Below are 20,621 nucleotides of genomic sequence, written 5' to 3' on the forward strand. Positions count from 1 at the left end.
TTCTATTCTCTCCTGCTACCCAATCTCCCCTAGGAATTTGATATTTAATGCCTAAGATGTGCAATGGATATTTTTCTTCTTTGCTACACATTTTATTTATTCACCTTTTACTTGTGCACATCTGTATCCAAACTGTATGTGCTTATATATGCTACACAACCTCAGGTTTTGCCATGGATTCAATTGCCATCGACCTCAGGCTGTAAAATACCAAGAAGCAACAGCCCAGTTTATAAGATCTTTGTGAAGCTATGACAACAATAACTGAGGAAAAGATTATTTTAAACTATAATCCTGCTAATCTCTCTTCAGGTCTTCTATCTTCAGATATCTCTTTTAATTACTTTTTCACACTCCTACATATGGTTTCATCAGAAATCTCTGTTGGTCTCAGGGAGAGATCTCCAAATTATCATAATGTCTATTTGCTGCAGTATATGATATTTACCTTTTATCATGTGTCTTTTCTCTAGCAGGCACTTAGATATGCATGACAAGTGTTATAGGGAAAGAAGTTTAGCTGACTCCATTCTCACCAAGGAATACATAAAGGCAAATCAAGACACAGATTCTTCACACAGATCTAGCAAGAATCTACATTTGTCTTTGCAAAAATCCCTAAAGTATATTTATCTAAGTCTTTAAATTTTCTAAAACGTTTCAAATATCATTGTGCATTATATATATTGTATGTGATTATCAGGAGAAGATATATACTTACTTAACAAGGATTTTAGTACTGTTTGAAGATAGGAATTATTAGCATCTTAGTAAGATAGACTGTCTTCTTTCATTTTTTCTTAATTTTATAGGGAAATATGTTTATAGCTGAACATGGTGACATGACAGTCATTCGGCAGAGGAGAGGCTATTTAGCCTAATTGTGGTTTTTTGTTTGGCAGTGGCCGACTCTCCCAGTAGCTTCAGCTCTGAGCTTCCCACTGTGTGTGTATGCACTGTGGTTAAAACCACACCTTGCAAAAGCATGATGTGCATGTGGAAATCACATTAGGAAGCCACAAGGAATCAACAGTTGGCTTCAAAGAACCTTCCTGTCTCTTCCGGTAAAATTTCTGCTTTTTTAACACATCCCAACTGCTGACTGAAGTTACAGGATAAATCTGAAGCTTTTGCAATAAAAGTCAGCTTTACAAAATCCTCCAAAAAAGTGTCACCGGTTTCTTGCATTTGTTTGGGTTTACATCCTCTAAAATACTTAAATGTAGTGGCCTTAAAAGTGAAAAAACTCCTGAGTAGTCAAAAAGACAGCCATGCAGTGATAAACATGGCCTAAGCAGAAGTAATTTCATTTTTATGAGCTGGAAAATCTGAAAGGTAGGTCAGGCCTGCCAGCTCCCACATGGTGAAAGCCACCTCTGTACAATATTATAATTGCACTGGTGAAAGACAGAAGTTTTATAAACCCCCTGGGAGTGTTCATATCTGGACCAAGTCTTGCGTTAGCTCTCGAACAGAGTCACTGTGAAAAAATGTGCTGAGCTTTAACCTCTTGGCGTGCCTCCAGGCAGCTCCTGGTAGCTGCACCAGCACATGGCCTTGCGTCTGCAGATGGCCTTTCTGCCTTCTCTGGCCCCGCTCCCTGTAGGTATGCTAACCTAGTCCTTGGAAAGCCCCAGAGCCTCCTCCCAGGGGTAGGGAAGACCATATGGTGAGACATACGGTCCCCGTGAGGCCTCCTTATGTCCTGGTTGGGTAAGTTGCTGGAGTGTGAGACTGAAGGCCAAGTGTCAGAGACATCTCTGTGTCACAGCAACACCATCCTGTCAAGTGTTGCTCTGCGTATGAGAGGGAATGTGGAAAACAAACCAAAATCCGAGCTCCCTCCTGTCATCCGCCTTAGGAAAGAGAAGCCATTTAAAAACTTTATGTTCCATGAAGATATAATACCAGAGGTCTTTAGTTTTAAAGCTTCACAATGGAGTTTTCATGAGTGAAAAGTGAGAGATCCAGTTTCCCTGGAAGTCTGTGGAATAAGAGACCCACTGACTCTAGGAAACCCAATACCTCCTACTGAGTTTGTGTGAAGATAGCAGCTTAATTTAGAAACCAAAAAGCACAGCTATGTGGGAGTATAAACCCTGTCAAAAGAGGAGGCACTCACAAAAGTTACCAACATGATACAGCACACACCAAGCACAGGACACCTCTTACTCCTGCCATTCTCACTTCAGCATGCATAGGTTTATTTTGGATGTTTGTTGCATTTGAATTAATCCTGAAGAACTTTTCTCAGTGACACTGCTCCCAGTGGGTCATATTCTGTGTTTCCCCCAGCTGGCTCCAGGGTTGCCCCATGTGCGACTGGGTGGTTCTCTGCTATCTCCTACACATGGGGAGCAGTGAAGGAAATTTTCTTGGTCCTTATTTATTTAATTCATCATGCATGCCAGACCATCATTTGACCCCTAAATAAGTGATTGAATTGAATTGGTTTGTTTAAAATAAACTGTTGGAAGTCACAGGGAATCGTGTATCAATTCAGTATGTTAAATCTTAGCCATTATACAGATACAAATTCTGCATGAGTTAACTTCAGTAGAGGTTAAAATAATGACTGGATTTTTTTATGATCTGAAGCTGTAGTCCACCTCTTCAGCTCTATGAAGATGTTATTTCTTTTACAAACACCCCAGATTTTTCTTCTGAATATCTCCCTAAAGAAAAATTGTTCTGAAAGTGTTAATTCAAGATTGCCAGCATTTCAGCTTGACAGTTTTAGTGGGACAAATAAATCTCTAAACAGCAAATAAATTGAAATCTTGGCTTAGTTTAGTTCTTGTATCGACACAATTTCCTTTTTCTAAAATTCTGTTGATGAAACTTTAAAACACCTTAAAAATACCTGCTGGTTGATTATGCCACTGTTCCTTTGTTTAAAGTGAATGCATGGGGAGCTATCTGGTTTGCTATCTCTGACAATACACTACAATTTTGTTTCCAAAATCCCATGTGGAAAGGCTTACTCATGATATTTATGTTCTCTAACCTGGATGTTATTTGCAAGTTTATTTTATTCTTAGCCTATTTCTAAGCAGTTTGGCTACAGCGCTTTATTGCCTAAGATACAAGTGAAAATTCTAAGCATATGCATATTTTTAGTTTTTGCTTTACATTTTATGTGCTAATACACTGCTTTAAACTTTTAGTTCTTCCAGTGTTTGCAGTACAACTTTGATTTTTTAAAAAATCTACAAATGTAATAAAACAATCAGTCATAAACAAAAGGGTCTTAGTTCTTAATGTTTTCTGTCCCATGGAAGATGGTAGGTAACACTTCATCTATGATAAATCATCTGGTTTTTTTTTCTTTACCTAGGTGAAAATGTCAAACCATTTACTCCTGAGAAAACCAAGGAAATTGTGATGTCTCTGCAGCAACCTGCAGTCTTCTGTAACATGGTTGGCGACTGGCCAGCCCTGCGCTGGAATGTGAAATACCTTTCTGCCGTGTTGGAGGGAAAGACAATCCAGTTTAGGCTAGGCCTGAAGACGGTGGATTTAGGTGAGAATGAGGTGTACAGGCATTAATGTCACAAGTCTCTTTTTTAGGTCCTGCTTATCTGCTTTTGCATTATTACTGTTCTTTCTCTAATGTATTGCTTTTCCTTGCAGGCTTTGTTTTTAGGAATGGCATTTGTCCACCAATGGAACTCGCCCTTCTCTTTCTCATGTGTTTATTCTTAGTAGGAGCTCTGGTGGGTAACACCAGCATTTAAGAACCAAACCTCTCAGTTTCCCTTCTTTGCTTTGTAGTGTGTGTGTGTTTGGTCCTGGTGTTACATGAGTAGATTGTTCACGTGAGCTGAGCTTCCATATCTATAAGCCTGACTGCGTTAAGAAATCAGCTAAATAATTAGCCTGACTTGGGGTTTTTATCTGTAACGGTTAAGTCTCACCTTCCTCCAGAGGTTTTTAAGACTTAGGTGATTTTCAGTACTTTAAGGTCCTGTGATGAAAGACATGATGGAAGTATAAAGCATTAAGTAAATCATTTGACACCAGTGCAATAATTTCACTGTTCACCCTCCCGATTCACTCATACACCTTGGAACATGCCATGGGAGAAAGACAGTTTTCCAACTTGATTTTAAATACTACAACTTCATCTCTGTCTGTAGCCACACATTGATGTATCTGTGAACAGACTGAGTTTCATACCATGGAGGGAACATAGAAGAAACATGTTCCAAGGTGGCAATCCGCTATCCAATTGAAAGGTTATGCACTGCTTTATTCCTGCCCTTTACATCGTTTGTCCTCCCAGTGACATACCAAAATACATTTTGCCATGCACTTTCTCTCTTTTGCCTGTAAAGTATCTTGACCACCTTTAAGATTTTTTTTAACCCTTAGGCCAGAAAAATCCACTTTGAAATATGTCATGGTCTTTTAGACCCCACCCAACTATTCTTTCTGTAGTCTTCTTACCTTTTTCAGTTGGACTTCCTGTTTCTTGGAACGTAGAGTCTGCACAAAGACTCCAGATGAGGGCCTGCCAGTTCCAGTGAAAGTGGTAGGATTACATCATACTATCTTACTTAACACTGTGAAATTTGCTTTTTTCATGGCATCATGACCATGTTATTTCATGCTCAATTTTTGCAGGAGAAGTGATGAAGGAGAAGTGATGAAGAAGAAGTGTTAGAGGGAAAATGCTTGGAGTGTTAGGATTTCAAAACATTTTACCAGCAATGATTCCTATGCCATTCCTCAGGGGAACAAATATTATTTACTCACTATCTACAGGTGGGAAAACTGAGGTGTAGAATTAAAACCTTGGTACACATCTTCATAGAAATGTCTCTGTAGTTCAGTGAGGTACTGCCTAAATCTTGCAGTAAGTGTGAAATGCATCCCATTGCCAATAGAGAAGGTGTAGAGTATACATTTTTATATATATGTATATATATATATATATGACACTTTCCTTCATACCTTGTTAATATATCTGAATTGTAACACACAAAGCCTACTAGGTAAAAAAGTAGTTTTGGTCCTACTCTCCATTAATTAGTAGGCACTTTTTGGGAGCCAGATGGATGCTCCAGCTAGCAGAGTTTCTGATAGGACTGATGGAGTGTTATGTAGCTAAGTCACAGATTGATGCTACCAACTGAGTAGCTAAGAGTCATCACTTAACAATAACTTGTAGTCACTAGAAATACAGAGTGGATTTAAATTGGAATTTATATCTTGAAGCATCTATCTGCATTTTGCTTTTTCCTAAAGGCATTTATCCCTGTGCAGCAATCAGTTTGTCTCCAGGAACCTCCATTATGTGGTAATGTTGGTTCAAATTGTCTTCAAGGAGAAGGGTACAGCCTTCAGGGGTCGTATTGTAACTGAATGAGACCTGTGATGCCATTAAAAAATTTCATTGTAAGAATATATTAGTGAAACCACTATCCAAGTCACTTCAGAGTCTGAAATAATGTAATACATTCCATGTGCCACTGTCATTTGGGAGGTGGTTGATCTCATTCTTGCATGCTTAAAACTACTTTTAATGAGAGCCTCCCTTTCTTATTGTTCCTGCTAACTTTCCTAGGTGAAATGGAGCCAGTCATGTGGTTAGAGTGAGAACAGAATTTGTATGTTAGAATACAACTAGAATTGCACTGATCTCTCTCTGAATATTCCTTCCATGTTCACAAGAGGTTTATTGCCTTAAGACTAGGTGGGACCACTCCTGCTATGGAGCTTGAAATGTAGAAGAAAAAATCCACTCTCCTGCTTAAAGGCACATTTTGGTGACATTCTGAAATGGCAGCTTCGGAGTTTCTGAGGTTATTTAAGCCGTGAGGTTCAGCTGGAAGACTCAAAATGAATGGAGACCTCTTACTACAGCACCTCCTCATTTTTCTTCAGTGCCACATCTGCAGCCTGGATGGGTTTCCCAAGCTGAAGATTCCTTAATGTACCAAAGTGAGAATTGCAGATAGAGCAACTTGATGGGAGTTGCATGAATTTTGTATTTGCTTTTCTTACTAGTTTGTAACTTCCTGAGGCTTATCGATGTGGATGGCACATTTGAAACATGGAAAAATATGAGATCTAGCCGTACTATTTCTGTATATTATTTATACCTAAGTGTGTGTTTGATAGTATTCTGTCTGATAGTATTCTGTCTGATTACACAAGTTAAAATAGTTTGTGTCCATAAGAAGGGGGAAAAAATACAATCATTGACAAAAGATACCTTCAAAGAGGGTACCAGAATTCATTACAGGAACAGTGAAGGTGCTATTAATTAGGAAATCCTACCCATCTGGTCCCAGCCACACTAAAATATTTATTTTTCTGATAATAAATAAAGGGGATTTAGTAGGATAAAGGATAGGCTAAAGCTACAAAAGTCTTGTTTCTAACAGAGGAAATGCAGCATTATAGCCACTCCTTCAGATGGCTACCTGGAACACACCAGCACAAAGTAAGAAGCACTTACACAGAACTGACTTCTGTATGCGGCCATTTCTTGTTTTGACCATTTTTTGTGGTTGCATAGTGAAATGAATCAACAGTGAGTTTACTGTGAAGAAGCTGGAGAGAACAAGAAGCTGTTATGCTGATCAGTTTCTGAGTCACAAGATCTCTGGAGGATGTTTCTCTTACTGATGCTGGATAGAGCTGATGCTCTCAGAATGCACAGTTGGGTTGGAAAGGGCTGTAACTTGACCATCTTGCCAGGAGGTTTTACCACTAAGGATGGCAAAAGAATTCAGAACTCTGAGGTTTGATATGGAGGGAAACTGCAAAGGTGGCTGTAGAGTCAGTGGCTGAATAGGAGGCTGAAAATACAGTACAAATAGTGTACAGTGATTAAATGTTGCATAAAACTGAGATCTGAAATGGTTATTGGAGTTGGATGTGCATGGCCGGTTTTTTTTTTGTTTGTGAGAATGCCTGTGATTGCTATAGTATGAAATGGCTATTCCTTGCTTGGATTATTATTTGTTTAATTCCCCAACAGCTGTGAATAGGGGTTTGGTTTTCTTAAAAGAAATGGAGAAGACATTTCACTTGCATTCTTAATGGAGCTTTAGGGATTTTCTAAGGCTATTACCCCTTTTTTTCTACATTTTCCTTAGTACACATTATAAACATTCTGAGAAGCACAGATTTTGGCAACTGTCAGAACCAGACCTCAACTAAGGAGGAGAGCTGCTTCTCCAAAACCCACTTTTTCCCTCTCTCCTTCCCTCCAATTTCAATCTGTGGTATTAGGGGAAAGAGGAGGACTGTTACACCTTGAGGTACCATGTCATCAGATAGAACTGGCAGCCTACTTTAGACTTGCATGGCTTAATCTGCAATTTGTCAATTACAAAACACCCTCAGCTTTAAGTCATTAAGTATTAGCAAACTGTTTTATAATGTTCTTGTTTTCAGTTCCTCATTGCTAACATTTTCTCCCTTGTTGCAGCCTACAAACTCATCCAAGCAAACTGTCTGGATTGCCCAAATATGTTTTTTATTACTATTTATTTTTCCATAGGCATCCACACCTTGGTACTGAACAAGGTATAAATCAAACCAGGAACCCTGCCCTGAGGAGATTGTATTCTACAAGATAGTCTTGCCTTTCATAGTTGGATTTCTTTTAAATGAAATTCAGAGTGAATATGCTGAGAGGTAGAAAGCATATTTCTTGTCTTTAAAACATTTGCTACTGAGTTATCTTGGAAAATAGGCAGTGTCCTAAGCACTCTTTGTTGTCATGAAAGTAATAGAGATACTGAGGCACCCTCAGTAGTGCCTGTATCTTTTGTCTAATTTTTCTGTCAGATCACCTTTTAGTAAAATGATATACATTGCATTAAAAACTGGGTATCAGGAGAGGGACTGCAACACAGATATGGGATCCAATACAGAGGGTTTTGGTTGTGATTTTGTGAATTGCAAGTGATTTATATGTCTTGTATGCAGTCCTTAGGTAGGGAGCCCATCCACTGCACAGACCCAGGTTACAGACTGCTGAATAACAAGGCTTATCTGACATTTTTAGTTAATGATTTGATAGTAGTGGGAAGGAAACCACTACCTATGCTACTACAATGGAAAATAGAAAAATAATAGTGATAAAGTTTTGTAAAAGCTGTATGAGACTCTGGGAGAATTGCTGCAGTAACAAAATGAAAGTGGTAAAGAACGAAGAGCTGCTGCTGCACAACAGTGAAAGGATCCCATTTCTGTGCAGCTCTGTGCAAGTTACACAAGATTAAATTGCAGCTCTGTCATTGTCATTCATGCAGGCTGCAGTAATTTTTCCCCAGTAGTAGTTACAGTAAAGTAATATTTTCTTTAACACTGGATAAGTCTCTTTGAACATGGCACAATTAGTGGCAGCGGGAAATGAAGATCTCTGATTAACTGCAATTAAAGTATAATGTGATGCAGGTTATCTTACAGACCTTCCGAGTGAGCTGACCTTGAGCTGAAAGGCTGTATCAGTCAGCCTGACCAAAGCATGCTGGGAGCAAAACCCTGCTGGTAAACACTTTTTGTGTCTGCCAAGGAACCCTGCAATATGTTTTTGTCAGTCCCAAATGAAAAATAAGGGCACACAGCATTTTAGATGGATCATTGGCAGCATGAATGTGGTTACATACCCCACTTTCTATGCATGACCACACTGGTTTGGTTATTGCGTTAGGGAAAGACTAAGATGCAATGTCCATCTGCATAAATCTGTGGAGACAAAGGATACAGAAATACTTGCTGTGCACATTTGCAGCTCACGCATAGGAAGGGAGATGAAGCGAAGTTGTTTAGCCAACTTGGTTGTGTTACTGAGTTACTGTGCTGAAGAACAACACTAACTATTGGTCTGCTTTTGTCTCATGCAAGTTCAAGGTAATAGCCATTCAATTAAACCTTAATGAAAAAGCAATAGTCTCAGACTTTACTTATGCGTTAGGTCATGAGAACCATTTTATTGACCGGAGTCAAGCTGCCTAGTCAGATTTGTATCTCATGTTGCGTTTAACCAGAGCTGAGAGAAACTGTGTGTTATTTTTACTGGTTCTGTGCTCATGTAATATTTGATTTTTCTTTTGTTGCTCTAGTTCCCCAGTTTGAAACCAGTTGTAGCTATGTGGAAGCTACACTTAAAGAGTTTTTGGCTTGGAGTTGTGGGCAGCCTTCTTGTCTCTCTGGACCATTCAGTTGTTACGATTACTCCAAATACTGGGCTTACGCTGACTACAAGTATATTGCCAGAATATTTGAAGACAAGCCAGAAATTTTCCAGGTAAAACATATTATCTCTTCCTAGCTGAACCATTGCAAATTATCTAATGTAGCTTCTGAAACCTCTACTGCTATCCCTCTCTGCTCCTTCAGCCACTTATTTTAAAATTCTGAAATAAAAGCTATTGACTCTCAGGCTAATTGAAATCTGCCAAGTGGCAGCCATCAAAATTCTGGGTCTCCTTATAAATGTAGAAACACCACCCCAAGTGACAAAAAAAGAACTACCAGGTTGGCATCACTCTCCTTTCCCATTTAGGCCAGATCCACCTTGCACCCAAATGGTGCCCAAATTAACTCAGGAGGGAAGATTGATGGCATGTATTTCCTTGTAGTAACAAGGCTGTAACATGGCTTTGGTCCATGTTTTGCCTTGTGGCTCATTTTCTTAAGTAGCTTAGCTCCTTCCCTTAATATGATTGGATTAACTGTTTGTGAAGAGGTTCTGTGGAGACAGTAAAATACAGGAAGTAACCTGCCCGTGGAAGTACATAATCTCTGGTGATAACCATACGTAGTAGGACAACTACCCAAGGTATTTCCTTTTTTTTTTTTTTTTTTCTCTGTGCCTATCTCCTATTTAAATGTCTTGCTTCATCTACATTCCTGCTACTTCTCCTTGAAAATTGTAAGAAGGCGAAATTAAGGATAGCTATACAAAAGGTGTAGTTCTTCAAAAGATTTAAAGAAAGATTAAGTAAAGCCTTACTCATTTCTATACTTTGAAAGGTGAAAATGGAATCATAATTCCCTGTAAAATCACTGTATCACTGGGATGATGAGTATGAACTGATAAGCCCCCTCAAATTAATTATTTCCTCAGAAAGCATTTCCCATGCTCCTTATATGTATTTTATTCTTTTGTGACAGTAAAATTGGTGGTTTTCAGTAATGAGTCTTTTTTCAGACTTTCAGACTTTTCAGACTTTCCGTTGGGTCGTAAGGTAAGGATTGGACACAGAGAGCATCTTACCTTTCTTTCCCTTTCCTTCCTGAGCACACTGAAACGTAACCAGGATCACATAACCTTGGGCTGGTTCGTGTTGTCTGAACTAAATTGGGTGTGCCAAGGATGTTTCAGGCTTCCCCAAATCTTTGCGTAACTTTCTCTGTCTGTGGTCCTGAGTTGGTCTTCTCTTTTTCTGCCTCCACAGGCAGCATTTCCATGTGTCTTCCAGCACAAGCTAATAGCAGCTCAGAAGCCCTGAAAATTCTGCTGCTTCCTTCACACTTGAAGGAAACAACCATTTTTCTACTTCTTTCTTTCCCTTGCCCCCATTCAAGAACAAAGTTGAGGCTGCAGGAGTTGCGTTTCTGTGCAGGTGTCATGCCACAGCCTGATCACCTGACCTAACACACAACAGATTGTACTGCAGTTTTAGAATAGACACTCGTAGTGGTTATGCCATGGATTTTTTTGAAAAGCAGAATCTGGGAAGGAAAAAATTGGTGGTGTTATGCAAGCAAATATGGTGTGTGTCATCTGCCATTTTCACAGGCATGGGAGAGAAATGCAGCCATCAGTTCCACACTCACATGGCTTTTGAAACACTGCTACACGATTTATACCAGCCAGAAGAGTTCTTTGTAGAAATTCTCTTCCATTCTTGTGTGAATTTGATGATAACTCCTTTTTTTCTTTCTTGATTTTATTTAGATTTACGTAAGGTTATTTGAAGGGGAAAAGAAGGCCAACTGCACTGTTATTTATAGTGATTAATAGGGCCATTTAGAAGTTGTTTGAAATTTAGATTGCACTGTTTATCATTTACAGTTGTGTGGGCTAAGGTAATGATTCCATTATTCTAATCTATGAGCAATATCTAGCATCTTACATTTTTTGTTCAGTTGATACTTCATTACAGAATTTGAGATATAAATCAGGAGCAAGATACATGCATGAAGTTTAAATAGAAATGAGACCTTTTAAAGTGACATACGGGTACAGATTAACTTCATTATAAGCAGCAAATTAAATAAATATATATCACAAGTAATGTGCCATCTGTTATGGTTGGAACACCTTTTAGTGCATTTCTTCTTACTGTGGCTTTTTATTGTAGAAAAGGAACCCAGTGTGACAGGATTTCAGTAATACTACCAGTTCCTTTTCAGTTCATTGGTTAAAAACTATTTTACCCATAATCGCTTCAACTATTTACTACAGCAGCAGCATTTTCAAAAAGTTCTTTTAAATCTATTATTGATTATGTGTGCTTTCTTTTCACTTAAATTGTAACAAAATATAAAAACTATTTAGGTGTGAGATTAAAGTGTAGAAATGGTGTTACGCTTAACTTTTTCACTGAAATAGTTGTATTGAATTTCAAATTTTATGTCTGCTGAAATCTATGGGAGCAACTTTTTTTTTTTTGATCTTTTGCTGTCTTTGACAAATGTTTATATTACACTTCTGCATTTTTTTCAAATGATGTCTTTAAAATCGATAACTCTGAAATTCAGAATCTTTAGCAACACCTAATTTTTGGGAAGGCTATTGCTCATTTTGAGGGTTTCCTGATACAGAGTCACGGTGAAGTCATCCTTATAATGTCTAGCTGTAGTTTTCCTCGTCCATAGATCTTAAAAAAGGATAGTCATCCACCTGTCTGCAAGCAGCAAGCTTACATACTTAAATTAGGACTCTTAGATTCCTATTTTCTCTTTATAGGCAGCAGAAATAAGAGAGGCTTTTCCAAGGTTTGATTGAGAGTGCTTTGACTAGAGCAGGAGCCAAGCTTAAATTTGCTTCCTAAAGTCAGGTGATGTGAATGACCCCAAAGTGCTTTACTGAAATGGAGCAAATACTGTTATCTTCCTTTTCAAGATGGGAAAAATAAAACTCAGAGATGAAGCAATTTGCCCAAGAATATCAGGAAGCCAGAAATTTAATCTCTGTTTCCTAAGGCTCAGTCTGGGGCTCCAGCCAAAAGGTGCCAGTTTCTCTGGCCAGTATTCCTTAAGTGCTTTCCAATAAACAAATCATCAGGCCCTGCAGGTGGCAGGGAGAGCTGTAGATACATGGGAAAGCTTTATCCAAGCTACACAGAACCATTTTGCAAAACTCTTGGATTATCTGAAAAATTCCTCACTGTGCCTCTTTCCAGCTGTCAGCCCCAAGGGATTGCTTGTGGGAGGATCAACGGAATGGAAAGATCCAGGACTGTGTCCATGATACACACACACACACACCCCCCTGTTCTGCCCTTTCCCACCCTGTCACCAAGTTGGTTTGAGTTCACTGCCTCAGCAATTGCAAATGTGTCCATTAAATAACAAGAAACTTAACCTGGCATAACACTGGATCACAGATGGGGTAAAGTCTGTGTTCCCAGACATGGAGAAAGCTGAAATAGGAGCAAAGAGAGAGCAAAAATGCCACATACATTGTCAATTGTTTGAAAAGGGAATAGGGATTTTGCTTGCTTTCTTTCCTTTCATTATCTTTTTAAATTCCATAAATAAGAATTTTTCTAAAAGCAATCTTGAGCTTGGATGGTTAAGGGTGGAGAAGGATAAAAAAGAGTGTTTGAAAAGGCAAAGAAGCCCCATGTAGCCGTGAGAATTTGGGCAGACCTTCTGTAGAACAAAGGAGTAACTTGAGTGATATGAAAGGAGGAGGTGAGAATTTTGGAGCAAGGGGAACAGACTATGTGTGCTCCAGAACCCAACCATGGAAAAACAGCTGCAGTGGATAAAGGGTGATGAGCAGTGGAAGGAGGAGACAGGAGACTCTCAGAACTAAGTCTACGGTGTGAATCAGTTCAACATCTTACATAAATAAACTTTTTGTTGCTGTAGGATGTAAGGTGGTCTGACTTTGGTTTTCCTGGAAGAAGTGGAAAAGAGAGCACGCTGTGGATTGGTTCTGAAGGAGCAAACACCCCCTGCCATTTGGACTCCTATGGCTGCAATTTAGTGTTGCAAGTACAAGGAAGGTAAAAAGTGCACATACATACAGCAAATATAGGAGAGAATTATACTGTGCATAGTTTTGGACTCCTTTAGTATTGATTCTAGGTCCTGATTGTTTTAGTTTTCTGAGTTCTCGATGATTGAAGAGCACCCTAACTGTTCTACAGGAAATGGCATAACTTCAGGGCATTCTTTTGACTGGATCGTGGAGTTAGCACAATTTTATTTTCTAGTCTGTGTGTCATATGGTCCAGTTACAAATCTTTAATCTTCCTAGTAGTTATAAATTCAGGAATTTGGAATTAGGAGATAAAAGAGTTAAAAATAAAAAGCCTCCAAACAAAATAGAAATAAACTACTTTAGACTTTTACAATATTGTCTGTGCAAGAGCCTCTAATAGCCTGCTAGAATTAATTTAAAAGGGGACCATCAGGATGGGAGCAGCCAGCTGTGAGCAAAGTTGAAAGGGACATTTGAGGCTCCAAACTCATTTGGGAGCATGTGGCTGTTGCTGTATCTTTCTGCCTGTTTGCATGCTGTCTTTATTTATTTTTTTTTTTTCCTCCTTTCCTTGCATATTGGCCTCAGGGTTGGTGGGGGGTTTTTTTGTTGTTCTTGTTGGGGTTTTTTTGGTTTTGGGTTGTTATCTATTATTGCTAGAGTAGTGCTAGAGAAACAGAACAAGTTGCACACGCTTTTTAGGTTTTCAAGGTAATTTGCTCGGGGGTTTTCAATGGGACTAATTAATCTGCCATTTTATAGAACAGTAAGATCACGGTGGTGGTGGTGGTGTGATTAAGGTGCAGGATTGGAAGTCAGGCACGTTGCCTACTAGCTGGGCAGTGCCAGTGATTGTCTTTAAGGCCTGAGGTAAATGTATTTGCCATTATCTTATCCCTAAGAAGGGTAACTGTGTAGGGTTTTCATTCATGTTTGTAAATATCCTTGAGGTCCTTGGGTGGATGTGCAGCAGAGACACTCAAGAAGTCTCCCTCAAGCACTGCTGAGCTGCAGCCAGTCCTGTAGACTTCAGATCACATCAGTAAGCACTGTCTGTTGAAGTCCAGACACTTCAGTGTATTCAGGAGCCAGAAATATCATGAAAACCATGACTTAAATTCCATAATCTTGTAAGATCCACTTAAATAGTGGGTGTACTAAATAAGTACAGTGATGTAGCAGACACAATACCTGCCAGGCCTCTTTTATCTCTACCTTCAGATGCTGAACTCGAGCCAGAGTTCCAGCGTCATGGAGCAATTTTGTCCACCTTCCCAAGGCACTTCCTTCCTCTCAAGCAGACCAAAATCCTTGTTCCTCTCAGGGAAAGAAATCCAAAGCCTTTGCACAGCTTGAAAAGACAAAGTTGTTTTCCTCTTCAGAACAAAGTCTTTAAATAGATTGCAAACTTCCATAAGCTTGTGAATCCTGTGCTTCTTCAGAGCAGAAAGATTCCCTTTTGAGACTCACAAACAAGACAGGCTTTGTAACAGAATATAAGCTTATGCTAAACTTAAATAGATTTGCCTTTGCAGGAAAGCCAGGGACAACTCCTTAGCCCTTTGTTGCTATCTTGAATTTCCTCCTTGCATCCCTCAGGCTTCTTAATTTTTTGCTTTATGATATTGCTTTGTCGTGAGCCTGCAGGATTAACCCTGAGCCTCCTAACCTAGTCCTTCTCTGCCCCCTCAGAGGATCATCTAGCTTGGAGGGCAAAATAAAGTTGCAATAAGGCTTGAGTTTCAGGAGAAGTAGTTTTATGCTTGCATCCAGCAGTTGCTTTAGTAATTACCAAGAAATATCAGCAGCCTATGGCACTTGCATCTATTCTGGTTTCTGTAGTTCTGACTATCCTGCTATTCCTATCTCTTCTGTTCCTGTCCCTTCTGGTTTTGTGCCGTTTGGTTGCTTTGCTCCCATTTTCAGATCTGTGACTTAGAACTGACAATCAAAAGCAGTAGATAAAATTCAAGAAGTGAGTGCCAAGGGAAAGGACACAAAGAAAAGCCCTTGCTGGAGTCCAAAACAAAGAAAAGAGCTACACAAGCTCTCCAGCTGTGCTGTAAAGTGCTGCCTTTACTTTTCCATTGCTTAGTGCATTGGTCATGTTCCACTGTTTGTCTGGCACCTCTTAAATGTAATAAATGGGTATTCCTCTCTTTGTGTATTCCTCCTGGTTATTTCTATCACCTAAAGTACTGCCATATAAAACTTCTATTTCTAAATACCGCATGTACCCACTAAGATATTTCATTTATAATACCCATAAAACTGGCACCACCAGTTCTGGTATACTCTTTTTTTCTCTTTGATCTGGTCTGTGTAAGTGAAATAGGGACTTTAGCTCCTGAAGACAAAGGGTGGTCTCAGCTCTGCTTGGCCTTGCACTGCGGTGCACTCATGTTCTTCTTTGGGCATGTAGAGAGCAGTGTGGCACAAGTGCCCTCATGAGCAGAACAACCCTGTCCTGCTCCATCTGGCATTCAGTCACACCAATAAGTTCTTAAATGCACAACCAGCCACATTTTCATCATGTGGTACTGATAACACAAAAAAAATGCAGATGTTTAAGGGTGGTTATGTCTATGGATGTATCTGTTTTTTATTTACGCCACTTTGGCATGGGAACATCAAGGTGATTTTTACTAACGGGGGTTCATGACTAACAGCCATGTAAGAACTGCAGGAAACAGAGGATAATGTCTATATCCTTTTACTGTAGGCATCCTAAACACACAATGCCCTCCTTTCAAAACAAATACAGATTTTGAGAGCTTTTCATTCAGTGAACAAAAATACATTGTCTGTAACAAAACTATTTCCTCTAGTTTATAGAGCAATTTTTAATGCTCTGAGCATCTGTAAATGCTGCATGTAAAAAGAAGGAAGAAGAAACCAGATGGGAGAGGTTTTTTAAATTTTGTTTTATCTGCCTGTAAAAATGATTGGTGAGAAGCTGTAAATCTTTTCAGTTAAAAAATTAAAAAGTGGAATATTTTAAAAACACTTTCAGGAGACAGCCTGTAAGCACTGGCTGTGTTCTCACTGCGTAGGAGATTCACACAGCGAGGCAGATTTATGTTTTATTGAAAACCTTGCTACTGCCTTTAGTTCTTTGCTGCAAGTGACATGCACTGAATACATTTTTATCTTCTCTCTATTTTCAGGAAGAGATGGCACCTCTTCCCACCTGGTGACACGAGTTTCCTTTATCCTACCAGGATCCCTTATGAGGAATCCAGCATATTCAGCAAAGTCAACATTGCCAACCCTGATCTGAAACGCTTTCCCAAGTTTAGGAACTCAACAGCCCACGTTGTTACACTCAGTCCAGGACAGGTACCACTTCAAATGAGCTTTACATTACTTAATATTCTATTTAACTGGCTAATTAAGGGCTAGGAAATCTTAATAAACTGACTGTGGGACTTCCCTCTTCCTTCACTTCGCATTCAGACTTTATAGATTTCTCTCAGCACAGGAACTTTCTTTGCTGACAGTTACTTGCCTAGACTGTTTTGTACAAAAACTACAGACATTTGGAGAGCTGGTTCAATCAGCTGCCTGATTCCATACAACCACCTTTCTTGCAAGCACCTCAGATCTGTCTGCTTCAGAACTTTCTTGAGCTCTGACCTGCCTACTCTGACAGCAGTATGCTCCATAAAATGCATCAGGTTAATGAGTGTATAGAGCTAGCAAAGTAACTCATATTTTGGTAGTGAATAGCCTTCAATAGCTTTAATAAATACTTCAATGATGACACTTGCATTTAGAGAGAACACCAGTTTCATGGTGCTTTACAGGGCTGTGAGGATGTTTTTAATCCTGCTTTACTGAGGTTCAGCTGTAAGTGCCTGCCTTACAGTCACACAGGCAGGCAGCAGTGTGAGAGTAGGGCTCAGGACTCTTGATTCCCAGTCTCCTGCTGTAAATAGTGTCCGTCTTTATTTAATCAACAAGGTCTGTATTTGGAGTGTGAATTACGCTTTTTCATTTGTTCAGCCGTGCATGTCCTTGTAACGCACTGCTGCGCGTCTCAAACTGTCAGGCCCTTCCAAAGGAATTTTGCAATGGTCATTGCTCAGACAGTGGAGTTGCTGTTTCTGGAGCCCTTTCACCATTCTCCTACCAGATATTGTCACCTCTTTTGACCTACCAGCTCAACAACTTGTATGAGCGTTCCTCTGTCCCTAACTGGCAAAACCAGCTGCCTTCAACATTTAAAGAATGGATTTTTGCTGATTAAGTTAATTATGAGGAGGCAGAGTGGGGAAGAATAGCAGCTTCCAACAAAAGGATTATACTCATCAACTGGAAGTGTATGCTCTGCAGTTGGTACAGATGCTAATGGGGAATCTATGATCAGCCTTTACTGTTTGCACTACATTAGATCATGCTCATACTCCTAAAGCAAATCATTAGTTTCACATTCAGCACTTTGTAAGGTTGCAGGAGTCAGTAATTTAAGGCACAAAGAACAAATTTTTACTATTGATAAAAATGCCACATCCATTCAGCACTGTGTTATCCCTGATCCCCAATACTATTTGAATTTATAATCTCCTTTGCAATGATCAAGTGTACTAGTGAACCTTTTAATATGATCTTAATTTTAATTAGGCTTAAAGCAATTACAAATTAATCTTGCTAGGAATAAAGATCTCGAGCCAGCTCAGTAATACAATTTGTCTGCATTGCCATGAACAAGATACTGTTTAGATTTTTTTGGGGGGGAAGGTAATGTAGAAGCAATGATGGAGCAGTGAGGTATTGCCTTCATCCATTTTTATCAGTGCCTTCTGTGCGGTGCCTGCCAGCATTTCATCCAGAAGCTTTTGGGGCAGGTGGCTGGGAACTGCTGCCATTTGATGGAGAGGAAAGGAATGACCTAGAAGAACTCCTTTATTAACCAGGGAGAGGATTTCTAAATAATGTCTTGATATGTGCTTAACAGTAGTTTTCACATAGAATTAGCCCAATTACTGCAGAATTTGTAGGCATCTTTATTTTGAGATAATATGTAGTATCTCCACTCATTCCCAGAAGGTATGAAGAACATTTTGGATTACTGTAACAATAAAAGGCTGGAAAAATGAAGACAAAGGTGTACTTAGGTATTCAGGAGAGCGGCTGCATGTAGGGTGAGTGCAGTTTTGAATATCAAAAACTTAATGTGTCTAATGCCACCTTCTGGTCAATGTTTGCTACTAGCCATTTTTCTACACCCTTTCTGCCTCAAAGCAGAATTCCTTCATGTAACATTGTTCCTTGTGTAACAAGTGAACAGAGTGTACTTCAGTTAGATAATTTGTGCCCTTCCACTGTATTGTTCAGAGGTGAACCTCTGTTGTGAATTTTGGTAGCTGACTGAGACTTAAGGTTTTATAAGGTTTCGTCCTGTACCTGACCACTGGCTGGCAGCTGCATTTCAACAGACATAACTTCTGGTTATACCTTAGTTATTATACATTATACATTTGTTCTGAAACAAATTATGAAAACATTTAGATGTCAAGCTTACTCAAATAGGCAGCTGAGTAGCTGAAGGGCTTGCAGCAGTACATGACTATATCCACTATATCCACGAACTTACAAGCACAAGTTGTGTCACACAAATGTAGGGGTTCTTCATAAATGTTTGGACCTGACCACCTACGTGATGGTTGCAAAGCTGAGAACTAAGTATGGAGCAGCATTTCTAGTAACACCTTGATTCTTTTCTCAAATATACAAACACTCTGTAAAAGACCAGAAATGGGACAAAACATATCTGTTCTAGTACCTTCTACCCATGCTCTGGGACAAGTGTTAAGAGATTTAGGGATCTGTCACCCTCAGCTTAAATCCTGTTCAGGACAGGTGTCCTATCTGCCATCAGTGGCACCTGGCACCTCAGTAAGGTGGTTCATCCTTCCTGTCTTACACAATTACAGTCCTGCAGGAACATTCTTCCCACCTTGTCCTTCAGCACAGGCCATAGAAGGAGCCTACGCATATAGATGCTTAACTTTTTTGATGATTAAAAATAGGAGAGATGAATAACACCTAAAAAGGCTACAAAAACTGAGATGCTGTACAAGGATAAAATCATTGATCATTCTTTCCTCTGCCCCACTTCTTACTGAATTCTGGCTTCCTTCCTGCTCACTAATGTAATTGCTCTTAATCCATCTCCTTGTTAATCCATATCCACATAAGTAGACAATGGTAGAGAGACTACCGAGTGCATCTGAGTTTATCTGAAGGTATGGAGAGCAAGCAGCAGCCACTCTGGCTCCCATGAGCAATCCCATTCCCCCTCTTGCTACCCCAGACAGGTTGGGGTAGCTGTTAGAGGCAGTGCTTGCCCACCCTGTGGCCTGGCCCTGTGCCCCAGTGCAGCCTGGAGCCAGAGGAGCTGCAGTGCAGAAGTGCAAGGAAAAGCCTAACTGAGGTAGTCTACGAAGGCACATTGAGGCTGAGAAGGATGCTCTCCCTCTGGCCTTGAAAAATATTGTCAGCAGATGGGAAAAAACGATTTCAGAAAAAGATGAACATTACTGCTTGCTGGTTCTCACCATGGTTTGCTGCTCAGAAGCTCCCCTCCCCTGCTTCTGCTTACCTGCTTTCTCAAAGTCTAAAGAAACACATTTGTGTGGCCACAAATACAGTTGTCACTCAGTTCCTGTGTTTAGCTGCTGGATTTTCTGTGCTTCTGCTGCAGAATCTAACACACCATGGGATCCTGCTCAGCAGCAGAGCTCCCAACAGCACAGGCAAACCTCTGACTTCTAACTCACCCTGAGCAAGAAATCTTCATGAAGTCAGGCAGGGATTTCCCTGTGTGCTGCCTTTAAGGAAAGGGTGTAACGTCAGATTGGACGTAAAGTGTGGAACAGCGGAACACACAGTCCAGATAGCCAAGGAAAATAGAATTGATACCAAAGAAAATTGTTTTAGTAAGTCAAGAAATGCAGTAATTCAAAGTCAGTGTAATGTTCCAGCTCAAAGTATACAAAAGACTTTTTAAAAGGGGTTACTGTAAAAAAACCTACTTTTGTTGGAGATAAATTCAAGTGATTTTACTAAAAGAGAACTCAGAGTTGGCCACAGCATTATGCATAGTAGATGGCTGATAATTCTGTTCTGGGGAAGGAATAAAGAGTTTTCACATGAGAGACTGCAGGGCTAGCCGCAAGTCACCCTATAGAGAAGGCAGACAACGCAACCCAACCTCAAGACACCAGAACTGTCATCTCCATCACAGAAGCAGCAGAAGAATCCAAGAGCTGAATTTATGCTAGGATTGGTGATTAAAAACACTGCTCAACTTGCAACACATGTGGAGAACCCCATGAATGTCTCAAAAGCCTGGCTAACCAAAGGTCAAAACTGCAACTTCCTGACTCTACTTCTCCACCTCTTCCCTGAGTTTCCCTCATTTCTCGCCTGG

At 39.8% G+C, this 20,621-nt stretch overlaps 1 protein-coding gene across 5 annotated transcripts in view; it reads left to right on the top strand.

The window, feature by feature from the left end:
• Nucleotides 1-20,621, top strand: part of HSPBAP1 (HSPB1 associated protein 1) — a 38,302-nt gene that overhangs the window by 8,651 nt on the left and 9,030 nt on the right. For 2 of the 5 annotated variants that reach the window (XM_040070211.2, XM_040070213.1), the window contains exons 2-5: nt 3,338-3,523; nt 9,087-9,271; nt 13,072-13,208; nt 16,354-16,525. In XM_040070211.2, coding sequence (XP_039926145.1) covers nt 3,338-3,523; nt 9,087-9,271; nt 13,072-13,208; nt 16,354-16,525 — 680 coding nt within the window. Of the gene's footprint in view, nt 1-3,337; nt 3,524-8,600; nt 8,875-9,086; nt 9,272-13,071; nt 13,209-16,353; nt 16,526-20,621 lie in introns of those variants that run through there. The other 3 variants (XM_058421401.1, XM_040070215.2, XM_040070214.1) reach the window with 3 other exon arrangements.

Source organism: Hirundo rustica, chromosome 7, assembly GCF_015227805.2.
Source record: "Hirundo rustica isolate bHirRus1 chromosome 7, bHirRus1.pri.v3, whole genome shotgun sequence".
Taxonomy (NCBI): Eukaryota; Metazoa; Chordata; class Aves; order Passeriformes; family Hirundinidae; genus Hirundo; species Hirundo rustica.